The 26808-nt window shown below is 40.5% G+C and overlaps 1 protein-coding gene across 2 annotated transcripts in view; it reads left to right on the forward strand.

Moving 5' to 3' along the window:
• The window catches only part of cdc42 (cell division cycle 42), a 33447-nt gene extending 14320 nt beyond the window's left edge, over nucleotides 1-19127 (forward strand). The window contains exons 2-6 of one of the 2 annotated variants that reach the window (XM_088938409.1): nucleotides 4881-5027; nucleotides 6072-6144; nucleotides 9418-9527; nucleotides 10399-10596; nucleotides 17826-19127. In XM_088938409.1, coding sequence (XP_088794535.1) covers nucleotides 4923-5027; nucleotides 6072-6144; nucleotides 9418-9527; nucleotides 10399-10596; nucleotides 17826-17915 — 576 coding nt within the window. In that variant the 5' untranslated portion in view covers nucleotides 4881-4922 and the 3' untranslated portion in view covers nucleotides 17916-19127. Of the gene's footprint in view, nucleotides 1-4880; nucleotides 5028-6071; nucleotides 6145-9417; nucleotides 9528-10398; nucleotides 10597-15001; nucleotides 15747-17825 lie in introns of those variants that run through there. The other variant, XM_088938410.1, reaches the window with a different exon arrangement.
• Nucleotides 19128-26808: the final 7681 nt, after the last annotated feature.

The following is a 26808-nucleotide window of genomic DNA, read 5'->3' on the forward strand; positions in this document are numbered from 1 at the left end:
GATGTCACTGACATCGTCCAGGAAGTGGGGTGAATAATAACACTGCGTGTTTAGTGGTGTGCTGTTATGTTCAGAGAGAGCAGCTCAAGAGCAACAGTCTGAGGGTTTTGGCTTTTCAGCTTAACCAGAAGGAGCCACAGAAACAGCTCCATCCTTTCTTAAGGTGGTGGTGAAACTGCTACTGCATGACAAGGCAGAAAGGACCTTTTTTTTTCTTCTGGGGAAAGGATACTGTTTTAACATCAGTGCCTCAACCCTAGCATTCAGGGTCACATTTTCATCAGTTCCTTGTAATTCAAACTCAACCTTATTTGATGTAATTGGCCCTTCTTTAATGCATCTTAACTTCATTGTGCTTTTGTTTCTACGCTTTACAGGCATAAATGAGCAACTAGGAGAGATTAAGCTGTTACTTTGGTTAAAAGCATGAATGAATAATTGACCCTCGGAACTGGGATTCTAGTGACTTTGAATCAGATTTGCCATTGTTTTCAGGTATAGATTGTCATTGGGCTTAAGTTAGGTTTGTAAATGAGCGCAGACCCACTCCGTTAGTGAAGTTCTACAGCCGTAGCTCTGTTAACAAGCTGTGGGAGCTGTTTGCATATGCCCTCCGTGCGCAATAAAGTAGTAGTTAAATGCGATGGTGTGGCTGGCCTAGGAATGTGTTAATTTCCTGTGAGAAGAGCCTGGGTCAGCATGTACAGGCCCCTCCAAGAAAAACAATAAGCAGGGAAGAAGGTGGACTTAATAAAGCTCTGTCAGCGCCGTCCATCTCTTCCAGGCCAGCCCTGTTCATTCAAGTGGTTTTTCTCCACCAATGGGAGTATTCTTGTCTTCTCTGGTGTGAAGGATGTTCTTTTAGAACTTTTCCAAATGGACTGCCGCTCTCTCTGGGCTGTCCAGAATTTCCAGAGGTGGCTTTCTCGATGAGCAGCGTGACGCTTGATGAAAGCTCCTCTTTGGGAGCAAGTTTCACTGCCTCACACCTGTGATGTGATGAGCTTTCACGGGTGTGAAAAGGAGTGCGTTTGCCCTCCATCCTGATTTCTCCAGGCATTCGTTATCCTTCTTTTAATACCTACATGAATTAAAATTAAGCGAATGAAGTTGACTGCCTGGAAGGGGGTCATGTGGAGAAAATGAACACGCTACTGATATCTTTAGTTCTTAGATCACACTTGTACAGAACTTGTGTTTGCTGCTCAGATCTGTTTCAAGTCAATCTCTAATATGAAGTGACTTTATTCCATCTGCCAAAGGGTTTCTTGCATTTCTGTATACAGAAAAGGGTTTTGGAGAAAATACTGATATAAAAAAAAGACCCATTGCATATAACAAGTATGTTTGAACTACACAATTACCATACTTATAAATTGATAACTGTATGTTGTATAATTTGTACATATGAGGTATTAAAGGTAATGCTTCCAGCTATAGAACAGCCCATTACAGGCCACTTCCGTGAGTTAATTAAGTATTACCAGTATTTTTACAGTAATGACTTTTTCACGCTGTAAGGTAGCACGAAGGTTGAAAGCTGTTCTGGGGAGAGCCTTAAATACATGACTTCTTTATTGAAGGTAATCTTCTGGCCCTGTTTGCATTTTAAGTCTTCAGTTTGGCAACAAGTTATACTGTGAATTGCACGCTTTCATTTGAGTCCGCACACTGTAAAAAATACAAGGGGCTGAATGGTGTAAAACGCATAACTGCTCTATGAAAATTTATGATTACTTTTTTTTCCCCCCACACGTTTGTGTCCATTGTTGCTCAAATATGGATTTCTGTGGTGTGGTTTTGAGCAACATATTTAAATATTTCAAGCAAAGCCATTAACTGTTGCTGTTTAAAACACATGAGATTGCTTCTTCTGCAGTGTGTGTTGCCTGGGTGATCAAGTGAAGGAATATTTTACGGAGGGAGGGTGGGGTTCATGTTTGACTGCCTGCTTTCTGTGACGCCTTTTGAAAGGCTGTATTTTGAATTTATGTAAAATAGATTTTTGCACCAGTTCTTTTTTTATCTGCAAATCCACGATACCCTTGAAATGAGAAACGCCTGTTCGGGCTGGCACTGTACAAACCCCGAAAAAACCCTCCAGCTGGATCCACCCTACTTTTACACACAGCTGTTCTGAAGACCTGTGCTGATTTTTCTCTTGTGCTTTGCACATGTTTTTAACCCAGAGAGAGTGAAACACAATCTGCAAAGAAACGCAAACTTCTCCCTTCAGGCTTAACGGGATTCTGTTACGCTGCAGTCTGTAAAAACAGAACAGCCTTCAGTAAGAAAACACCGCTGACTGAGCCAGCCGCAGACTGCTCTCAATTATCTGGGCTCGTGGGGAAAGTTACAGTATCCCTTACAGTATGAGGTCTGAATTCAGAATGCAGTTTTCTGGCATTTCTGTATACAGAAAAGCAGCGTACCTTTCTGTGAGGTAGTGAAGTGGGTAGTGCAAATACACATTGAGGACTAACACTATGATCAAATCAAAATATGCAAAACTGCCTTTTCTCTAGTAATAAGAAATGATGAGGAACTAACCTGCTGTATGCTCTTGAGAGGTTGGCATCTATAAATGTGGTCAATGAGTACTGTAATGTTGAGAAAAACAAACGTACAGTAGAGTTGCGCTTATTCGACATTCCGTTTTATCCGACATAGCCAATCACCACAGTGTACAGTGTATACAGTACAGTATACACAGTACAGTGTATACAGTGCACTGTGCACGTGCATAATATTTTGCCCGGTCCGATGCTACCCTGTCTCTCCGTGTGTCACGTGCTTCGCTTGCTGATTTCGCGCTCGTGATGATTATTTTTCCGATTCTTTTCGAAACGGCACTAGCTTACGTTGAACAACAAGAGGAGGCCACTGCTGCTGCTGTCATGTTAAAAAGATGCTGGCAAAACCTTGCTGTAAGGAAGAGAAGCACATCTGGGAAACGGATTCCAGTCACTCATTTTTTTTTTAATAATAACTATCAATAGTTCTGTACTCTGTTATTTTAGTATTACAGTAGATTAATAAACCAGATTTTATACTTAGACTTCGCTTCCATTAATCTATGACTTGTCTACTCAGTTTCCGCAATATCTGACATACTATCGGTCCCATTTAGGTCGAATAATCGCGACTCGACTGTAATGTGTAAATTAAAATTAGCAGGCTGCATTGCATGTGATCAAATGAAACGATGAAAAACATGCATCCTCTGCTTGGCACCGGCTTCTGGTCAGTCTTGCCCCGTTTCACCCCTTCAGAGATCCTGCATCCGGCGATGGTTGTTCCCCACCTCGTTTACATGAAGACGAGTTGCAAAGCTGATATCTTATATCTGTGAATTGGCAACATTTCTCTGTTCTCCTCCCCACTGAGAGCTGATGTGTGGTGAGCGTTCTGGCACACTATGGCTGCTGTCGCATCATCCAGGTGGGGCTGCACACTGGTGGTGGTGGAGGGGAGTCCCCATTACCTGTAAAGCACTTTGAGTGTAGTGTCCAGAAAAGCGCTATATAAGTATAAGCAAATTATTATTATTATTATTATTATTATTATTATAGGAACTTTACCACTTTGGAGTCTCAGGTTCACGTTGAAATCTAAGCAGGACTAAGTCTGCTCAGAACTATTAAGTGAGTTCGAAAGAAAACTCCAGGCTGCTGCCATAAGTGATCCAGGTGATGCTCTTCCTTGTGCACCAGAATTTCCGAACCAGTGCTCCGGTGTGGTGGCTGGGCTGTGCTGTTCTGCTGTGCGCTCACCCAGCCTCGCCTTCGCCCTTAGCTGAATCATTCCTCACTCCGCTAGCTCATCTGGTGTGTAGAGGGGCTGCTGTCACAGGATGGTTACTCCTCACCCAGGTGGGCGAAAGCACTTCGAGATGGTCTATCCAAATGCAAATAAGACCTTTTGTTGGAAAGAACAGGTCATCAGTCTGTGCCACATATAGGTTAACAAAAGATGCAGTAACATACCCTGTAGATGGGTGATAACCATTGTTTTGACAAAAGAATGCCCCTATTCCTGTCTTGGTTATAATGTACGATATTGCTGTTAGATTGACAGCTGTTGATTTGAAAGTAAGGATTTATATGAAATTGGGGTTGTCAAACTGATCATGCAGAGTTTCCATAAGTATTCAGTTTGTATTAAGGGGTAAGACTGGGATTAGGCAGGGGAAAGATCTAGATAGCAGCATGAAGGAAAATTGTTACACAGTATTGTCTTTTACATTCTGTGATATCGTTCATTATCTGAATGCTTGTGAAAATGCTTGAGTCAGGAAGTGTTGCAGTGGAGGACGGGGAAAGAATGTGATGAAGATGGAGGAGGGGTTTACATTTTAAGTGAAAACTTAATTCGTAACATTTTTAACTTGAAATAATTCCCACTCGTGTTGAACTGTTTTCCACGTTTTTGATCATGTGATAACCAGGTCTCACTTGCGTTGTAATTCGACATTTTATATCCTGTATGTGCTGTGAGAAAAGATATCAGAATTGACTTTTTCAAGAGTGTCTGTTAATTAAAAAATATATCCCTATACTGGGGCATTAGGCCCCACACAGACTGCAGGGTGAGCGCCTCCTGCTGGCCCCACTAACCTCTTCCAGCAGCAGCCTTAGTTTTTCCCAGGAGGTCTCCCATCCAGGTACTGACCAGGCTCACACCTGCTGAGCTGCATTACTATCGTGCACAACACCTTTGTGATTTCTCTTAGTGTGCTAATTCACTAGTAGTAATTTGCATGGTAAGATGATAACACTGAGCAAGTTTAATTATTACATCTTTTTTTTTTAGCGTACAATTAAAATTGTGGTCTCGGCTATACTGCTGAATGCTAACTCCTACTCTGTCCTCTTTTCCAGGTCCTGGTGAATGAAAGTAGCAGATTTTAACCGAGCGCAGCCATGCAGACAATTAAGTGCGTTGTGGTGGGGGATGGTGCCGTGGGTAAAACTTGTCTCTTAATCTCGTATACAACCAACAAATTCCCCTCTGAATATGTACCAACGGTAAGTCCTGTTCTCTTCGGAGCTAATATTCTGTTTATTTGTGGGCATTGTTCTTTAAATTCGCACCACAGCTGCCATTGTTGTGTGATGGTTTAAATGCAGTCAAGTGCTGTGCAGGTTATTCTAGATTGGGAGGCGAGTTGAGAAGTGTTTTATTTTATCATGCAGGAAGCATGTTGCCACATTATGAGCTTCGTGTTGCAAATGATGAGTGGATGAGCTGCTTTAGGTGTGTGCCCAGAGTGCAGGTTGTTGCCTGTAGTCCAGAGGCAACTTGCTCAAATTGGGATTTTTTCAGTAGATGATTCGGGGGGTGCTGAAGGGCCCCTGGATGTGGGTAGCTGACCTTTGGTTCTTTGTTTAATAGTGGCCTCTTGTGACTAGTCATAGCGGGAGTCGCCACAGTCTCTATCTGCTGCCTCAGCGCTCTCTGGTCTGTGGACTTGGTCTTCCCATTGCACCTTCTGATCTTGTGGTAGAGATCTTAGCTTATAGATTAAGACGCAGTCATGATCTACCAGTTCAGAAAGCAGTATCTTGTATACAAACGTTTTAAGAACCCCAGACTGAAGTGGTAGTTGCCAGGTAAGGCTTTTCAAACACTGATCTAGTTGCTTTAACAAGTGAACCCACATAACCATTATGACCTGATCCTCATGAGAATGTGGCTAGTTTGTTAGAGGAAGACGGGTAGGCACTAACTGGATATCGGAGATAATGTTGAAGTTTGACAAGAAAATAAAAACCTTTTGCTTTTCTGGTTCAATTCGCGATACGGAATGCGTTAAACATCTTGGCAGTTGAATCATGTGGAAGTCGGACTTTGAAATGGCAGATAGCTGTCAGAATTACATTCTCCTCATGTCTTGATCACAGGCTCTGAAGCGCAAGGGCAGGACTGCTCCTCAATCCCTTGTGGTTGCTTATTGTTTCTTTTAGAACAAAAACACTGTGAAGTGGCTTCTTCTAGTGTCTATTTGAAAATAATTGAAATATTTGTACTGAACAAAGATCTCATTTATCTTTTCCCCTGTCTTGTTACAGGTCTTTGATAATTATGCAGTTACGGTTATGATTGGTGGGGAGCCATACACCCTAGGGTTATTTGATACTGCAGGTACAGTATTTTTTTTAATTACAGTATTTTTTTTAGTATATACAATGTCTGCTTCAGTTGTTTAATGGTGTGAACCACCATATATTGAAAGTGCAAAAACCTGGGTGCTCTTGTGTGTCTGTATAAAAGTGTGCTAGCCCGGATTTTCATGACTGAGTACCAGATCTCCTTCTTTCTGTCTTGTTGCATATTAAATCTGGAATGAAGATTAACAGAAACCTTTAAATCTTTGCTCAGGTTAGAACTGAGATTTAACCTTCAGAAGCAGGTTACAGTGATAATACTGTTAAATAGTCAATGTTCAGTTTTCCCTTTTGAATTGCTATAAGCCTCCTGCAGGTTGGATCCCTACTCTTTTCCTGTTTAAGCATGATTTAATTGCTTTAAGATCGGAAACCTTAGCCTTAGAAAACAATTTTGCCCTTCTAGGAAAAGTCTCAAATATACAAAATAAGGACTAACATGTATCCAGATGTTCTCTACCCACTGTTGAAAATAGTTAGGGTTTGTTCTTCATACACAAGAGGCGTTCCTGGAGTTGACCTCATTTCTAGCTCTCATGCGCTCTGGCTCTGGGGGACTGTGGTGTGGAAAGGGAAGTGCTGGATCGGTGCCACTGGGCGTGCTTCCTGCCAGAGTCTCCTGGCGCGGAGGCCAGCTGTGCAGGAAAGGAGTGTGCCGCAGCACTGGGCGGCTCAGCTGCCTGCCATAAAAACCCTCCCATGTCGGTTCAGCGGGGTGACTGGCAAACTTACCTCAGTCACGTTCGGCTTTGACTGCGCACGCGGTTCAGTGGCTCGTTTCTTGGGTGTGACCGAGCCGATCAAGCCAGCGAGCATTTGTCTTGCGTGCCTTTTACTCCGGTTTCAAGTTGTGCTGTGGAGGCCTTGCCCTGCCCAGCTGCAGGACTGTGCCTCCTGCCCGCCCAGGCAAGACGACCGGTGAGGAAGTCTCACCTGCAGAGGAAAAGCTCTTACTGACCTGGGTGTCAAAGATGCGTATACGCATCTGAATGTTCATAGCAGTTTTTTTCATACACTAATAAGTTGAATTCCAAAATCTTTCTGGTGTGAACACTGCATTATAGTATTTACAGAACATAGCAGTACGCAATGCATTATAATTAACAAATCTAAGTTGTAAGGACAAGAAGACGTGAATAAGCCTTAAAGATATTTGTACACATTGGTTTAGTTTTCTTTTTAGGGCTCAAAAGATGAGTAGAAAATATAAACATGGCAAATTTAAAACTGGCCAAAGTAATTTGAATATATGAGACAGGACCCCTACCTTCTGCTCTCTTGGCTGCAACGCTGTGTTGGGAGGAAGTTATTTGGCAAAATCTCTAAGTTAAATACCAATTTAAATGTACGTGATTTTGAGATGAACTCACTGTTGTCCCATTTAAAAACAACTGTTTGCTCTGAAGTTTTTCAGTCATTTCTTACTCAACCAGTACAGCCCTCATCCTTCAACTTGGACAAGGCAGAGCAGAAGCAGGAACAGTATTGATATTGACTTAAACGAGGTAGTGGAGACGTGTGACGAACGCTGGAACATAGTGATGTAGAGACGCACTATAGATTCACAAAGAATGCATGCCTGTTAATTGAAGCTTATTTTCATCCGGAACTTTAAAATCCGTCATTTTATTAACAACATTACAGCATAATCCCTTAATGAAAAAAGTCAGTGCACCAATAAGTGTTCTTATGCATAGGACATGTTTTGTTCTTGGGTGAAAATTATCATTAGTAACAAAAGTCAGATTTTGGGTGGTTTTTGTTACTGCAGCTGCTCTTATTTATTTTTGTGATTATATGATCATTTCAGAACAGTTTTCTCAGGATCAAACTACCTCATTGTATTTTAAAGCAGTACACTCATTATTTCTTTGGTTATTTAAAAATCATAGTGTCATGTCTATCCATAGTGATAAAAACCTCCCAGTCCCTTCCAGTAACTTGCAATTTGTATTATTCTTGAGTTTCGAGGTTAGTTTTTCTGTTGAGTTCTGTTTTCCTGGCTCTTGAGTATCCTTTGTGAAGATGGTGCCCACTCACAGCTGTTTGTCCTGCGTGGGTGTAAGAGATGACACCAGGTGTAGAAACCTGGCTCAGGCCCGCAGCAGGACACCAGGCACGAGTGACCAGAGCTGTGCTCATGTGCTCACTGGAAATGTTCCTCTGCGAGAGCTCTGTCCAAAGGAGCACCTTTTCAGGCACCTTCATCATCCGAACCAACAAGCAATCGGTACAGAACACACCATTGTTTGCCTGGCAATAGTTTGCCTCACAGTCATTTTGTTCTCTTTATCCTGTTTTTTCCAGTTATTTTCCCAATGAGTAATCAAGTGACAAATCAAACTTAAACTCTCATTCTGTGGACTTTAGACTTCCTTGTGTTCTTAAAGCAAGGTCTTGCTCTGTGGAAGAGATCTGTGCATTCTAATGGAGACTTGGCATCTTTTGGATTTTGTAAGTCTTAAGAAATTACAGAGCGTTGAATTTTCATATTGATAGTGGTTTTGATTTTGAGGATTAAAACAATATACCATTTTTTAAAAAAAAACTCCGCTGGAAACCTTGTGAGAGAGGTGTCATGCTAAATATTAATAATTGCTTACACTTTTATATAGCACTTTCTGGACACTCCACTCAAAGTGCTTTACAGGTAATGGGGATCCCCTCCTCCATCACCAATGTGCAGCCCCCCTGGAAGATGCGACAGCAGCTGTAGTGCGCAAGAACGCTCACCATACATCAGCTATTAGTGGGGAGGAGAACAGAGTAATGAAGCCAATTCATAGATGGGGATTATTAGGAGGCCATGATTGGTAAGGGCCAATGGGAAATTTGGCCAGGACACCCCTACTCTTTTCAAGAAACGCTCTGGGATTTTTAATGACCACAGAGAGTCAGGACCTCAGTTTTACGTCTCATTCGAAGGAAAAAACCTGTTTACAGTATAGTGTCTCTGTCACTATACTTGGGCGTTAGGACCCAAACAGACTGCAGGGTGAGTGCCCCCTGCTGGACCCACTAACACCTCTTCCAGCAGCAACCTTAGTATTTCCCAGGAGTCTCCCATCCAGGTACTGACCAGGTTCACACCTGCTGAGCTTCAGTGGGCTGCCAGCTGTGCGTTGTAGGGTGATATGGCTGCTGGCTATTAAGTCCCCTTGCTAGAAGACCACTTCCTTGGTGTTCCTCTCTGCAGCTCACCGAGACAGGAGCCAAAAGCAGTTTTAACCCTTTTTTTATTACCTTTCAGGTCAGGAAGATTACGATAGGTTACGACCACTGAGCTACCCTCAGACCGATGTCTTTTTAGTCTGTTTCTCTGTTGTTTCACCTTCTTCATTTGAAAACGTTAAAGAAAAGGTAAGTTAACTTATTTTGTAATAGAGAAAACTGACACTTTGAAGAATGTAATTCCATTAATGTTACTGCCACCTTGAACTTTTTGACCTTTTCTTAGTATGTTAGTGGGAGTTGGTGTAAAGTAGTAAAGGTTCTGAACTCCTACCTGGAGGATTGTGGGTTTGAGAAAAAGTAGTTATTTTTCCCACATTGCTCCAGTCCACCCAAGCCTATAAATGAGTACCAGCATTGTTGGCGATAACCCTGCTTTATGTTTGTCTCTGGGAGAAGGCTGAGCCTGATGAGCTTCTAGGCTACAGTATCCATTTCATATGATCTATATCCATGTTCTGTTTTCAAAAGCCAAAATAAGGCTCATCTGGACCAACCTGTGTACTAAACTGCACCTCTTCCCACGCAGTGAAGTGTGATGTTGGTATTGCCTTTGGGAATGGTGTGAAAAACAAAACTGTTTTTTCTAGATTTCTGATGGGAATTGGTTTCATAAAGTTTCACTATTCATAGGGTTTTCATAAGAAAAAATGCAGTAGGTAATGCATGAAGCCAGCGTTTTCAAGTTAGCCTTTTCAATAGCATTTCAAAATGTCTCAGTTGTCAGCCTTTTGTCCTTTAAAAACAAATGCTTGTTGAAAGGTTTGGTTACCTGTGTCTTTCTGTGACAAGTATGTTACTATGTGCAGATATAAAATCAAGTGTAGCTTAGTATTTTCCTCCTACAAATGGCATTCCAGTATATTACAGTAGAAAAGTCTAAGAACGTGGCCGTCTTGATGGCAAGCTGCAGTGAAATGGACTGGGAGTGGATGTCGAAATGGATCCTTCAGTTTCTTTTCAGAAAGGGAGTTATTGACGAGGTCTTCCTTGTTTGCAGTGGGTACCTGAAATCACTCACCACTGTCCAAAGACTCCATTCCTGCTGGTGGGGACACAGATCGACTTGCGAGATGACCCCTCAACAATCGAGAAGCTTGCCAAGAACAAACAGAAGCCCATTACCCCCGAGACGGCCGAGAAGCTGGCCCGCGACCTGAAGGCTGTCAAATACGTGGAGTGCTCCGCTCTCACGCAGGTAAGACGCACAGCCGAGCTTTTATTAAATAAAGACCAAAGCCCACCCCCTGACACAGCTGTGCCACTTTGCCTTCTGTCACGGGAGGTTTGGGGTCTATAAGGTGCTGGTTTCTATTATTTTCAGCATTAAACATGAGCTAATAAAGAAGAGGAACTAAAGACAACGATAAGCTCCAGGGGCCAATAATAAGTGCAAAAAGGAATAATGGAAAGAGGCTATTGATGTTTTATAATGTATCAAAGTTCCATTACACTAAGATATAATCAAATACATTGCAGTAAGCAGGGGAGTCTCATGAAGCCAGTGGAACAGAAGTATTTGGAGCCTCAGACTTTGCTACTTTTAGTGCAAAGATAAATGATGTAATAGCTTAACCTACACAATTAAAATTCGTCTAGCAGTCGTGTATAATACACTGACTTAATTGTTGCCTAACAAAATCAATGGAAGTATTCAAGCATGCGAATGTTACCATTATTATATGTTGTTTGCTTATGTGGTGGAACTTGGGTAAGATTCGTTAAAGGACTACATGGCTTTTCACTGCTGAAAAGAGTTTTCTTTGCATTCTGTACAATTTCTGTGACTGCCCAAGGTAAGTTGGAGTGTTTTTATTTCAGCACTGAGGGGAAAAAAATTGTTGCCAATGGAATGCTTCATATTGTGACTTTTTAATACATGAAACGTGGAAAAAATGTAAAAACAAGAAAGTGGAGGCATGACCTTGTTTGTTTGCACAGAGACACGGGCATACATGTCTTTTTGTCACTTGGAATGCAGGGGTTAAATTTCACTTATGTTCCCAGCTAGATTTCTGCCAGTGTTTTTGTATGCAACTTTGCATGCTCATACCTTGCTATATAGACTGTACTGTCATTAGTAGATGAGGTTCTGAACTATCGCTCTGTGTGTCTGGATTTGGCAGTTGGAATTTTACAGGTGATTTAAACAAATTTTTTGCTCTTAGTTGTGCTGTTTTTTCCCCAATCTGCCTATTCCACTTATCACTTTTCAGGACTCCTTTTTTTTTCCCTCAATTTATTAAGCCAGTGCAGGGTTAGATTTAATTAGTTGCTTTATATTTCCTGGGAGAAGCATCAACATTGCATAAATTCAGCTAATAGATTTTTGTATCAAACAATTGAAATACATTTCAGTCTGACCTGTATGTTTTTGGACTGTGGGAGGAAACGAGAATACGCTGAAGAAAGCCATGTAAACGCAGGGAGAACACACTAACTCCCCACAGACAGCACCCCAGGGGCTGAACCCAGGGCCCCAGCACTGTGAGGCAGAAATGCCTAACCACTGCGCCACCATGCTGCCCTTGTGTGTATGTGTTGGACTGGAACTAAAGCATTGGGAAGTATTGGGAGTTTTTATTCCTTTTATGATATTTAAAGGCAAAAAAAACAATTCTAATAGAAGACATTTATTGTCTTGTTGAAAGTGAGTCCGAATATGTAGTACTGTTTTGGAAAGTTGATAGTATGATGCTGTTTAAATTTTTCCTGCCCCATTTTAAAGAAATGTTTTCTCCTAATTTGTTTTCAAAACGTGAGCAAAATCCACTGAACATAGGGGAAATTAGTATATTCTGTAGAGTCAGAGTGACTGCTGAGGCAGGATCCTATTGCAGAAGTGCTGACACTGACAGTATTTTTTGCATATGGCAGTGTTCCTTTTTACAAGCAAGAGTTAATTGAATGTGGTGATGATTTCCAAGTTTTTATCCTCCTAGGCCTCAGCCCTCAATCGTCATAATTTCTCCCATATTTTACACAGTCCCTACAAGCTAACCTTCTGTTAGCCTTCTGTTTTAAACAGTGGGAACCTTCTGCTAAGCGATCAGTGGGCAGATGAAGTATGAGTGTTAAAATGCATAATGATTTTTATTGCAGTGTTTCTCCAGAGGGATGTATTGACACTAGAGGGCTTGACGTCAGTCCTACAAAGTTACTTAGAATAGGCTTATAGTTTTTCTCATTTACCTCTTACTCAGGTGTGACATGCAGTGAATCAGTAGCTGCTGCCAGTATTTGAAATAGAGAGCCTGCCTACTAACTCTGTGACCTCGGAGTGCATGGCTGCATATATATGTATGATCTGCTTTTCAGACCTTTAAATGCATTGCTACCAAAAGCTCTTGTGCAAAGTACAACAGATTTGTCATATGTTGTTGCATCCATAGTATCAGGATCAATCAAAGATCATCACTCCTTGTAAGGACACAACTGTCCTCTGAAACCTGCTTTACAAACTCTTTGGTATGCATGTTCTTCAGACATGTTTGGGATTGGTTACTGCAATGTGACATTGTGCAGTTAAGAAATCTAAATATTTTATGGACACTTGTTAATTTCCATACTTTTTCCTTCTCTAAATCTAAATTCTCTAAATCCAATTGCTGATCTCTTGGCCTTCAATATGATGATGGATCCAGCTAAAAGCTTATGTATCTCACTGCATAAAACTAAATTCTAGTAGAAAATTACTCTACTGATGTGCACTTTTTGTACATTGGAGTTTAAGGGTATAAGATGGTCAATTTAAACATGGATATCTTAGACAAGACCATAAAAACTACCAGCATCACCAGACATTAAAGGAGAGAAGACTGTAGAAGTAGTTACTATCTCTGTGATTAATATGCATATGAACAGGTCACAGTTCTTCAGCAGGCCCTGTTACTGGCCTAACAGGTGTATGGATGTCTCCTTTCTTGGAGTTAAGGGCCAGAAAGTATATCCCAATGGGATAATTTAATTTCCTGGTTCTGCTTCATAAAGTGTGCTACTAAACTGCATTTTGTGTAAAATCCCTCCTAGATGTAAGCAGCATTCCACAACTGTACAAATGGCATTTTTTTCCATTCATTCTAGGTAATATGGCATTTCTTTTAGCAGCCAAGTGTAGTCTGGCAATTAACCTTTGTTTTAATATAATCAAAGCTCTTAAAATGCTAACAGATGGACAAGTTCATATCCAAGATAGTCAATTAAAATTAAGCTTCAAACTGTGAGGACTGAGTTTAAGCACTAACAAAATATTTGCAACTGAGGAGTTCTGCTATCTGTCATATTAAGAAAGCAGGTTGAAAAATAAATTGTGCCTAGTTTCCTAAAGTGACGAGGCTGTTTGGTCATACTGCTCATTTGGTTTTTAGTGGTTCATGATGGGGAGCATCACCATGCTGTAACTGCTTAAGAAACATGCTGGTCTCGTTTTGCCCCCTTTCTAATGACATTTTAACCTTAAGCTGTGTTTAATGCACTGTTAATGCACAAATTGGTACGCCAGTGTGAATCTTTGAGGCAGCTGTCTGTCCTCAGCTTGCATAAAAATGTATTTCCCTTACAAGGACACACCAAGGACCTACAGGATACATTTGCCTACTTTTTGATCCTAGAACGATGGATCTATACTTGTACTCTCAGCATTCTGTTCTGTGGTGTCATGGGTAATAGGATGGACTTTGTTCCACTTCTTTCTCTTGAGAAACCTATATTCTAATGTCTGGGGTTGTCCAGCCTGCAACAGCAAGTGGTTCTCGACAGGTGAGACTACATTTGAAGCTGCATACACTTGTTTTCGTACCCTGTGTTCCTTTCACAAATTAGTTTTTCAGAGGCACAGTTTTGAACGATAAATGTATCCATGATGGTATTCTAAGGCATCACTGCTGAAAATCAAAGGTTAAGTTTCTTCTGCCAGTATGGTTTTGAGTTTTTGCCGCATTGGAAAACACCTTTATAGCTTTGCATGTTGACTAGTCAGTAAAGATACTGTAGCTCTTGATAGGGAAACTTTAAGCACCATTTGCGTATAAATCATTTAATAGTTGTGCTACCTCTAGTATTTTGCAAAAGCCGCATGGGTTATGAAAACCAGTGAAGAGAATGGAGGTCTTAATTTGCGTCTTATTTTTGTGGTGGTACATTAGAACAAGACCATTTCATGGTCTGGCTTTATTCATTTGCATCTCTAGTTCGGGAAAAGCCTCCAGCAAATGCCTTGTCCTTGATGGCCAAGCTTTGCCTTCCTTACCTGAGAAATGAGTAAAACTGGTTCAGTGAGGTGAATATTTGGTTCCATTATACTGTTTTTGCCTGAAGAGCAGTAGACCATTTAGCTTGAGGATGGGAGTTGAGGAGTGCCAGACTTTCTAACATGCTTGCCGATGCTGGCAGCCTTTGGGTACTTGTATCTGAGCTTTGGTCTCTCATACTGTTCCTCTCTTTCAGCACTGTCAATGCCAAGCTTAGCGTCTTTTCCTGTCCAGCCGCTGTGCCAGGTCCTCTAGACGCACAGAAGGACTCCTTGTTGTGCTTGCTCTCTAACCTGTTTGCTGTGACTGCTAACCTTGATGCTGTTCTCTCCCCCTTCCCCTCTGTCTTTGTAGAGAGGTCTGAAGAATGTATTTGACGAAGCTATCCTAGCTGCCCTCGAACCACCTGAAACTCAGCGAAAACGGAAGTGCTGTATATTCTAAAAGTCTTTTTTTCCCCATTGTTTGCTGCTTCCTTTTTTCCTTCCACCTCTTCTGTAAAGATGTCTCTACATCCAATAAACTCCGCTACCCCCCCCTTTTTAAAATTGTGACTGGTTTCCTAGCCTTGGAGGGAATCTTGCTTTACTGTAAATTGTGCTATTTTTTTCTTTTGCCTTACTCTAAGGACTAATAACACATTCTTGAATAACCTCCATTAAGAGGATGTTACCATGTATTCCTCCATTGAAAATCGCCTTCTCTACATCAGCACTTTATAGGCATTTGCGATAAAGATGTTGAAATAGTTCTTGGAGTCAGTTTTTACTTTCTTTTTAAGGAAAAGAAATGGTTTATATGGTGTTCTCAGTGGTTGGTGTTTTTTTGATAGGATTCAAGAGAAGCTGTTTTTTCTTTATCTACAGCTGAATGCATTGTGAATTAATACTGATTTTAAGATATTTTCCATTCCTTATGTCAATGTATTATTTTTTTGTACTACTACAAATGTATGATAGAATATTAATTCTATACATGGTACACCATGGCTGTAGTTTGCCATAGGCGGATGATGTTGGTGTCAACATGAGATCTTGAATGCAAACCCAGTATACTCTTGTGAAATGATGTGTGAACTGAATAAAGGAAACTGAAATTGTCACCCTTTTCTTGTCTTTCTCTTGCTTTCCTGCAGTATTTCAGCAGAACTCCAGAAAACGTGCTGTTGCACCAGTTTGGACTGTTACAATAGGGCTGTGGATTATGGTGTTATCTTTAGAGCAATGTGAAAATTGTTTATTCCTCCTACCTGAAACATCATTTTATTGCCTAGGGAGAGATTATGCTTTGATTTCCCTGTAAGGTTTGTGGTTAAATCATGTGATTACAGACTGATGTGTTTCAGCCTATAAAACAGACATAATAAAATCTGAATTGAAAACGAGATTGTATGACCTCTCTGCTCTGTGCTGTCAGGTGAATCGATTGTTTTTCCATCACAGGTCTTATAATCTGTATGAACTTCCTATTGCTAATGAGTGGATTTCTAAGCCCCCACAAACCTGAATTGTGGATTTTTGCTTAGTTGGTATATTTGCCTGGTTGTCAGTTGATCTTGCACCGAGAACAAAGCCAGTAATAATTGTAAGCTCCCCGTTACCTGTTTAAACACAAGGACTGAGGTCTGTGATTGACAGATTGATACTGCACTCTCTCAGGCAGGGAGGCAGTGTGATTTACCGTGAAATCATGTGTGAAGGTAATCAAATACTTGCGGCAAGCGAAGATTGAAATATCTGTAAAAACTGAGGTATGTGCAACAAGGGGGATGAGGCTCAAAGCCTGTAATTCGGAGTAAACGGTGTCCCGTTTTCTTTTCTTTCTGTCTAAACCCAGGCTTTGTGTATTGCAGCCCCTCACCCCTCACCTAGGCCCCAGTTGTTTTGAGTCCCGAGCAATCCGTGTCTACCTGTGCTCCACACCTCCACTTTCTTGTTAACCGTCTCGTTTTCAGTGGTCACATTCCTGTCTTGAGTTTTCATCTTTTGGCATGCATTTCCTTCCATTGAATGTGGGTTTTTTTTTCTTTGCCAGCAAACTTTCCCACTTGTCAAAAGCATGATGACTAAACATTTTTTTCCCCATTGTAGGTTTTGTCAAAATTGAAAAGTTATGTCAAGACTCTTATCAGCACAATGTCTGTACATCTGTGCCTTTATGTATTTAGTGATATATACACAGTACTGTGTAAATGACTGGCTTGTTTTCAGTTTTGCATTTGCAATTGGGGTTGTTCCTGCTGTTCAACGTAAGCTATAAATATGGCTAAAGGCTCGCCTGACGTTAATGGGTTGAAAGTGCTGGAAAGCCTGTCAAATCCTGTTGAGGTTTTATACAGTCAGAGAAAATCTAGCAAAGTTCCACACTTGTACAAGTTTCTCCATGACCAAGTGTGTAAAATGTTAAACCTGATATATAGAGCAGAAGTGGACAATCCTGGTCCTGAAGAGCCACTATCCATTAGGTCTTCTGTTACCCTTTACAATTGACTTGAAGCATGTGTTGAGCAATTTAGAAAGTTAATGGATTTGGTTAAATCAGGAATTGCTACTCTGCTGAGCTTTAAAGCTACAGGGAGTTGGTCCACGGTTTTAGGCGATTACTGAACTAATTGAACAAATGTATCTGCTTCAGTGGTCAAAATTTTGTTCCAGGTGTTCACTGGTGGGCAGTAAAACTTACTGGGCTGTAACTTTCCAGGAAAAGAGATGGAAGATCAAAATATTAAACCAACTAAACATTTACACAATTTAAGACTAACCTCCGCACGGTGCAATATATTTTAGGTACTACTTTAGAATGGAAAAAGACATTTCTAAATGCTTTATTAATGCTATTAAGTAGTGTTCATAGAACAATGTGATGAGAGCAAACCTCTGATTTATATGGATTGAGTTTTTATATGGATATCCTAAACTGTACCACTGACCACCCAAAGTGGAAAGTGCAAGGAGCTTCTCTAAATTGATCTCTCCCAGGGATACAAATGACCCTCTTGCATCGACTCCCAGGTTGTCAGCTCTAGTGCCCTTCAGCCACAGATATAGAAGCCATTTTCTAGGAAATGCTTGTTTTTGTCATGATTTGTGCCCTCTCTTCCTTGTTCTCTTGTTTTAATCTGTGTTTTCCGAGCAATGAAATGAGGCCCGGCCTCGTCTCCCACTCTCTCTGTTTTCAGAAAGGACTAAAGAATGTATTTGACGAAGCAATTTTGGCTGCCCTGGAGCCACCAGAGCCCAAGAAGAAACGCAAGTGTAAGCTGCTATGAGCACCCTGCCTCTCCCCTTCCTTCCTCCGCTAAGAGCTGCTCGTCAGCTTTGTACTCTAAAGCAATGTTTGAAAAAACAAATACAAGATTCAGATTTTTTTCTGCAATAGAGAATTAAAGAAATTCCCCTGCATTCAGCATGGGCTGAAAAAAAAATGAAGCATACCTTTTTTGTGACCACATTCCCTTTAATCTAACAATGTAGTAGTTGACGTTTTTAATGATTTGTACTGTCAGGATCTTATTTTATTTTATAGAGCCACTGCTGTGATTTATCCATTTGTAACATTTCAGTAAATTGGGTTGGGGGGAGATCTTAATTGCAATCCTGAGTGCCACATTGGAATAACCAAAAACAGGGTTATGTAGATTTTTCTTTTTCCATTTTAAACCGTGACGGGTGACGGTTTAAAATAGAAGTTCATAGGCAAAGCATTGTATGATCATGATTTGCTGACTAAGCCACTTTTCATTACAGTTCCAGCGTCAAGCTCAGAGAGTGTCTAGAGATTCCTTTAGCAGGAGCTTGGCTTTCTTTATTGTCGAGCAGTGGGAGATGAGCCTTAATTCGTCCCCCTTCCGAAACACAGCAGCGGTCTGCACGAGTGGCCCTGTGTGCACGTTCGGATTAGAAAACGTGCCCCAGTCACCACGCAGACTACAGTCTTAGCAGCTCTGTAGTTTACTTACTGTATAATAGGAATTTAATGAAGTGCATGGAAAGTTTTATGCCAGATGTATAATTTTTTGTGTTTTTTTTTTGTTCCGTGAAACTCACATTAGTTTGCAGCGTTAACAAAACCTTTCTTTAGAGGAGTATTTAAGGGGGCAAGGGAGGGAGAATCAGAAACAGTCTGAAAGGCAGGTAACTTTACAGTGTTAGCAGAACAAGTGGTATTCTAATGTGGTGCCCGGGACCAATTAGGCGTTGGCCAGAACTTGTTGAAGTAAATGTGAGCAAAGTCTGGTTCCTCTGGTTAGATTAATATTAATACTGATAATGTAAGCTGGTAAAGTTGCTGTTGTAGACACCAGTGTTATGTATTTTTACCAAAACCTTTTTGTTGTTTTTCATTTTATAAAGGAACGTTTCACCTTTCACCAACTAGATCTTATAACCTTTTGGTGTGGAACCAAATGCTTTGTCTGATGTCTCAGTTCTTTGTATATGCATTCTTTTCAAGAATATTAAACATACTTTGATTGCCTTTACTACCTTCTTTGTTTTTTTTTTCTTTTTGGAAAATTGATTTTCATTCTGGAAGATGCTTCGGGAGCTTGGCTTATTGTGTATCCTGATTTCTAACATAGCAGTGCTCTCCACAAAACAGGCTTGTCCTTTCAGCATTTGCTGCACTAAATCGATAGGACCTCTTTCATTGTGACTGCATTGGTATTGATCCAGTGTGGGTTTAACATTGCTTAACGAGTGAAGTAGTTGGTCATTTTAAACTTTGGAAAAAGTTCCTCCTGCTCGGCTAGCACTGCTGCTGACCTTTTGGAGACATCGGGTTGCAGGGAGCCACAGGTGCTGTTTTGCCACCTTCTTTCCATTCAAAGAAGTAATGATTTTAACTGACACAATACCGAGCTCAGAGTTCTGAACTGAAAATTTGCAGATCAATGTAAAACATTACATGCGAGTTCCTCAGACAAGTGGAGTTACAAGAAGGGATGCAGATCGATTTGAATTTGTGCATCTCAATTGATCTTCAGCATGCAGATTGTTAAATCCCCTTTAAAAGCATCCAGCTACAGATGAAGCTCTAAATTTAAGACAATATAAAAGTTTTACTTTGCTATGTCTAGCATCAGGGTTAAATGGGGATCTGGGCAGCTATACCTGTTCTGCTACAAGCTAGAGGTGAATACAGGTAAATGCATCCTCTTATCATTACTTTACTAATCAAGAATGAAAAAGACCCTTATCTTTATCGAGTGTTTCTGCAATAAATCAATCAAGTCCTGGAGTGTTTAATCTTTGTTATAAGCAGATGTTTTATTTCAGTGTCCAAGTCTGGAAGACTCCTGTTCTTGTAAAGATTCATTTTATATCCTTCTGCTCCCAGGAGGACAAAAATCCATTTGACCTTGCAATACTTTTAAGAGCCATTGTAACTGTTGCTTTCAGACCTTTCAGGTACATGGCTGCAGTGAAGTTACATGCTTTCCAGGGGTTAATACACTTAGTTTCCATTTTGAATTGTGACTCTTCAGCAACTGCTAGTCCAACTTAAAATGTGGTAGGTATGCTATAAATCTTGTGAACAATTAATTTTTACATGTCAATTCAAGATGGCAGGCTCTGACCAATTAAAATCTGGTGTCAAAATTGTTTGGCATTTCATGAAGTCTCAGATACAGGTAGAAACACGTGAACCCGTCCCTGGAATGTCCACTATATTGATTTTTGTGATTGTAAACAATACAACTGTGAAACTAGTCATGAAAGAATGTGTAAAACCCTCAAATCTCAGAAACCCTTTGGTCTTTTGACATGAAATGTGCTTCTCTGTTTTGTCAACCTGAAGAAAAGACTGCTGTATGAAAACACATGGGTTTATTTTGAGGCTGCAGTATAGTGTATTGGTCCTGTGAAGTGGGAAATCGCGAGGCTGGGGATTCAATGCTGCGGCCAGTTTCTGTTCCACCCTTGAGCAAGGTGCTTTACTTCGATTCAGTTAAATGCACTGCTGTACAAATTAATGTAAATGGAAAAATTCTCAATTGACTTATCTGGTTAAATACTGAATGCTAGCATAGTACAGTTAGTGTACAAAAAATAAAAACATGAGGGACACCAAATGTATTGAAAGTAAGGGCTGCCACACGGGTATGGCTGATGTGTTAATTAAGGATGCTGAGCATGCCAGCATGCTTAAGCCATGTATGAAGATTTGGGACAGCCCTGGTTGGCTAGCCTGTCAGAGGAGACCTCAGTGAGTTTAACAGAGGAGTGATTGTTGGGGCACCTGTGGCAGTCGAATCCATGACCAAGACAGTTCAACCTGCAGCTGTGTGATTAGTAGTGTCTAAGGTGTCAGCATGGAACTCAGAGGGAAAGCTGGGAAGCGAGATTAAGGCTTAATCCATAATCTCCGTGCACTCATTTGAAGTTCAAGGCAAAAGAGGTGAGCAAGTGCTGATCTCTTAACGGCAATTTTTAACCGGGGGCACGAGCAACCAGTTTCATCACGAACAGTCGCCGAGAGCTCCACAGAGCAGGATGCAAGGAGCAGGTTGCAGTGCACAAACTGCTCATCGCAAGTAAGTGCAAGTTTCCAAACAGCACAGCCAATGGACTACTAAGTGGTGAGGAAATGTGATGCGGTTGGATGAATCTTCCTTCACCATATTCTCCACACATGGACCAAATAACTCTACAGTGCTGAGTGCTCGGTTCCAGTAGTGAAGGGTTCTGCTAGTTCGGTCATGTTATGGGGTGCATTTTCCTGGCATGGTTTGGATGCCCCCATTCTCTTAAGACGGCTGATCATCACCTTAATGATACCGAGATATCATCACCACCTTATATTCCAGGATCTTGTTCTTGTTGGGAAGAGGGTATATTCTAGGATGACAATGCCCCTATCCACAAAGCACGTGACGCTCCCCAGTGTTTGATGAGCCTGACACTGATGTTAGTGATGCCATGAAGCGTGGTTAATGTCCTTCTCAGTCACCAGATTTTAACCCAATCAAACATTTATTGGTGGTTGTGGAACAACTCACAAAACTGCATTTTCCACCTCTATCAACCAGATGTGAGCTAATTAACATTCTCATTAAACCATGATGCTGTGTCTGTCCTGTGGAATTCCACACACTGGCGGACTCTTTCACTGGTAATAAAGGCAATACAGTAGGTTTAATGCCCTATTACAGTGGTCTGTCCACTACCTGTAGATTTGCATATTGTGCACATTTTATGGAGCGCACTCTTAAAATTCACAAATTAAATGGTAATGCAAATACGTGCAAATATTCTCCACAGATGAATGATGGTGAATGTGAAAGTGATTTGATTTCCATGGTGTACTTTATTTTTTGTTCCATTTTCTCAACACGTTTGAGGCTGACGTGACTGAAATTTTAAGGTTCATAAAGTTGATTCACTCAATCAAGATGACCAACATCAACCAGTGTGCTTACTTTTTAGAAAGGAATATGCGAATGCAGTAAGTGACTGTTTTTAGATTTTGTGATCCTGGAAATCCAATTGCTTAGGTTGAAAATGACACATAGGTGGCACCATGGTAGAAATGCAAGATAATGTCACTTGCAAAGGTGGCGGAAGTGTTATATGGATAAGCTTGACTGTCCATACCTCATCTACAGTTCACCTGATACATGGCACTCAGAACTCAGTTGTGAAGTTGTTCACAATTTATTGTTCAGTTGATTTCTACATTATCATGGGTCTCAGGCCTTTTGTATGTCTTTTGTATTTTTACCACTCAGCCTTCAGGGTTTCTTAACGTGTAGCAGCAAAGTCAGTGTGTTAGACCTCAAGAAGGCTTTTTAATTTAAAACCGATTATTATTATAATGTTTATAATATATTGGCACCAACTGGTATTGACAATAACACTTCAGTAACTGCTTCAGCCCTGCAGGACAGGTGAGTTTTTTTCAAACCAGGAATCTGAAAACAAAACCTCTGCTGGATGCATATGAAGTGGGGATACACTAGGAATATTATTCTTTCTGTCCAAAGTTAATAGATTTATTAAATAGTGCGCACAAACCACAAAAAATAAAATCCCCAGGAGATCAAGTCCTGGACGAGTAAAGAATTCAAACAGCTTAGTTCCTTGGAATTTGATGCCGACTTGTTGGGAGCTTTGTGTGGGCATGTGTTTCTCAGAATACACATCCCGGAGGGTCAGTGTGGATTGAAGGAGTGGCGTCTCTGAGCCTGCGACGACCCCTCAGCTGCAGCTGGCTTATCCAGACAGTGGAGCGCGGCTGCTTGGGGCATCCTGACCTGAGCAGCTGACCTGACCCAGACTTGAACCAGCACCTGGGTTCGAGGTGCTCCTTTATCAGCTGAGCCGTCCTGCAACCCTGTGATTTGTCTTTTAACCCCCTTCATTCAGCAGGGATATCAGACCCTCTACACCACAATTTCGCAGTGGGGACTAACAAAACAAGAAATCCAGCACAGAGATCACAAGCTGGAACTTCTTTTGTAAGAGAATGTGCTTTGCAGATTTGATGGTGATTCAATGTAAAAAGCAACATTTTGTTCAGCTTTTTTAGTACTGCTAATTTGCAGGGTAAAAACACATAGTTTAACCCTTAAGTTAAGATCATTGGCGCCATCTGCTCTTTACTGGTGTTGACAATAACACACCAGTAACTGTTTCAACGCAGGACGTGAACTTACAGCATCAGTGCAGGTGAGTTTTTTTAAAAGCGGTAATATGAAAAAAATAACCATTAAAAACTCTGCTGGATGCATATGAAGTGCGATTTACTGTGAGTATTATTCTTTCTGTCCAAAGTTAATAGATTTATTAAACACTGAAAATGAACCATAAAAATAAAAGCTCCAGGAGATCAAATCCATTTTAAAGTTGTTGTTTTTTTAAAAAGACAAGTCAAGAATTCATACAGCTTAGTTCCTTGCAATTTGATGTTGACTTGTGATTGAGATCACAAGCTGGAACTTCTTTTATAAGAGAATGTGGTTTGCAGTTTGATGGTAATTAGCATTCAATGTAAAAAGCAACATTTTGTTCAGCTTTTTAATACTGCCAATTAGCAGGGCAAGAATAATAGTTTAAAAAATTCACCAATATCTCCGTCATATTGATTTGATATTCTCTTAAGATTATTTTTAATATTTGAGCAACTTTTGATTGGCATATTTCTAGATACATTCTTGCTCCTACACTTTGGTGTGTTTACTCAGTTACACATACTACTGGTCTCAAAGGGCTTTCCAGTGGTGAAAGAAATGGTATTACTCAATATGCTTCGTTTAATGTTTTATTTACTGTAAGCTTGTGCACTCAGAAGAGCTCTTAACCATCTCTATTTAAATATAGCATCCTTCAGGCAACTGCAAGTTATAAAGAGGTGAGGGTTTAGTGTCTCTAAATATTTCACGCAGGATAATAAATACTGTTAACAGAGGGCCTGCAGTAGCTCTTATTATGTGCTCATACAGAAGGCATTGTGTGCACTGGGTATGCCTGATTTACAATCAGCAGGCCTGCTGTAGCTCAAATTTCAGAAAACCTCAACATAACATTAACAAAACACATGCTTCCTCTAAATCAGCACACAGGGCGATAACACATTTTTAAGTTGTGTGGGGCTGTTGTTTTATCAGCATACAAGCAGGTAAGAATGCTCCTAGTTGGTTGTAGGAGCCTGTCATCTGAATTCCTGGGTGACTGGGATTAATTTGATGGAGTTGGAATTAAGCCTGCATTCTTATTGGTTTACAGCCACAGCAAATGGCTAAAATTGCCAACCTGCAAATGTGCCTCAGCCAGACCAGATGTGCTTGTGTGAAGTTCTTAAGAATTAACAGCTGTTTAAAAAGTACATTAACCCTTCACTCTCGCGTAGGAAATTAGGGTTACATTGCTGGGCTGCAGTGAGGTTCTTTTCAAATTACTGGGACATGACAGCCATTCTGCGATGTTTGCACTGTTTATGTCTCCAGCAAAACTGTAGAACTTGTTCAAGGCTACCAGACATTAAGGCTGATCTTCACGTAGTCTATCTCCTGAGCAATAGCAAAATATTTAAAGAAGAAATGGTTACTGCAAAAAGGATAAAGAAATGGCTTGTTAGTTGCAGACTTTTTGCAATCTAAATAATGTATTAGAAAAAGTAAAGGTTTATTCCATGCTGAAAAGAGAAGAAAAGAAACACACCGTTTTTGTGTTTCACAAACACAACAATGTTGTGTTTTCTTTCTCTCTTTTCAGCATGGAATAAACCTTTACTTGTTCCTTTGCAGCCTGTGCATGCTGACGCAGCCACCTACTTGAAGTAATGTATTATACTTAATAACACATCTATACATAAAATACATTACAAAATGTGTACAGCAGTCATTTAACAAACCTATTTCATTCCACACAGTAATTTAACATTGTATAACAGGAGCAACGCACTGACAGACAATATGTACATGTGAGATACCAAAATAAACAGCATCTAAATATTCTCCAAGGTACCTTTACAAAAACAAAACAAATTACTTGAACTGCAGTCCAAAATCATTTATGTCCCAGAGGAAGTGCTGTTGATCCATGAACCTGCAGCTCAGTTATGTCAGAAAGCCTGTCCCACAGCTCAAGGCCATGAAAAACAGGAGCAGTTTCAGATACTTTCTAGAGAACTGCCAGCACCCAGCAAGACGCAAATACAGTACAAACGGGTCTCGGTAGAAAAAACTAATATTTGTGTTTTTCCGCAAACTCTGAAAACTAAAAATTGTCTGTTAAATGTAAATATTATGTTTTTCCCTAGCAAAGAATTTAGTTGAAATAAATGCTTGGACATTGGCTGTGTGCAAGGTAAGTAAACATGATTTAATAGGATTTCGCAGGACATGATTTTCCCAATTTAGAAAGAAAAACTGCAAATATATATGTTTTGGTTGATGCCAATTATGGAGATTCTGTATGAGCTGTGTTTTCATATGACAAATATTTACATTACAACATCAGGCTGTTTCCTGTATCAACACTGGATAAGGGTAACGTACAGTGTTGCAGAAGAACAAAAGATACTAGAGGAGGCCTTTTGGCCAATTGAACTTGATTACTTTCTAGCAGATAAGCAATCTGAGCCAGAGTATCAGTTTCGATCAGTACTGTAGCTTGTTCCAGACATCAACAACACTTTGTGTAAAGAACGTTCAGTTTTAAATTCGCCTCTCTATAGCTTCCACTTGTGTCTCCTCTGGTTCATTAAATGACTCTCCAGTCAAGCTGGAAGTGTGTAAATTATTTTTAGTGTATCACATTCTGAAATGCAGAATATGCATATATACTGTATATTACACAGACTAGAGACTTCAATCTGTACTGACACAGCTTTGGTTACTAAAACCAAACTGTAAAACTACCCATTCTGTCAATAGTGATCATTTATCTCTCTTAACAGGCTATATAATACAGACATCTTGATCATGTAACAAGGGATATAATTGTGTTTGCATAGCACCTTTAATCCTCAAGGGTCACACAGTGCTTCATGTAGAGGAGTGGAGTCACTTCACCCTCCACTGGAGCGCAGCCCCACCTGTGTGACACACATCAGCCCCACTGCACACAGATCCGGGGCAGAAGTGAGAATTGAAAATAAGGGCAGGTCAACATGATGGCCACGTTGCAGCTCTTGGTCTGCAAATGTTAACTTTGTTCAGTGTTTTACATAGTTTATTAATAATCACCTTTATGTTTATTATAAGCAGATTTTAATTCCACTGGGGTTTTGTCTCCGATCCCCAGCAAAGCTGGAAATCGAAGTGCAAAGCTCATTGAATTAAGGAGGAGTGGAGGAGCGACTCTGAGCAGTGCAGGTCAGAAGAATGTGATGTTTCATGGTTAATTTTTCTTCTTGTCTCTCTGATCAAAAGAAGTGCTGTGAGCTGTACATATCTTATGCCTATACTGTACATGCCAGTCCTCAGAACATTTGAAATTCTAACTGCTTGTATTTTTTTAATATTTCTTGTTTGTGTATTTGATTTTAATTCCATCTGGTCACTGTAGTCTCCAACATATTGTTCCCCAAACTCGATAAAAAGAACATCCATTTTGGTCAATAACTACCAGCGTGAGGGAAGTAAATATTTTCTTAGACATGTTTTTAGCCCTCTGGTTCAGCTCAGAAACCAGTGCTAGAGTCGTTGAGACTTGATC

The sequence above is a fragment of the Atractosteus spatula genome, chromosome 20 (assembly GCF_055471065.1).
Source record: "Atractosteus spatula isolate fAtrSpa1 chromosome 20, fAtrSpa1.hap1, whole genome shotgun sequence".
NCBI lineage: Eukaryota > Metazoa > Chordata > Actinopteri > Semionotiformes > Lepisosteidae > Atractosteus > Atractosteus spatula.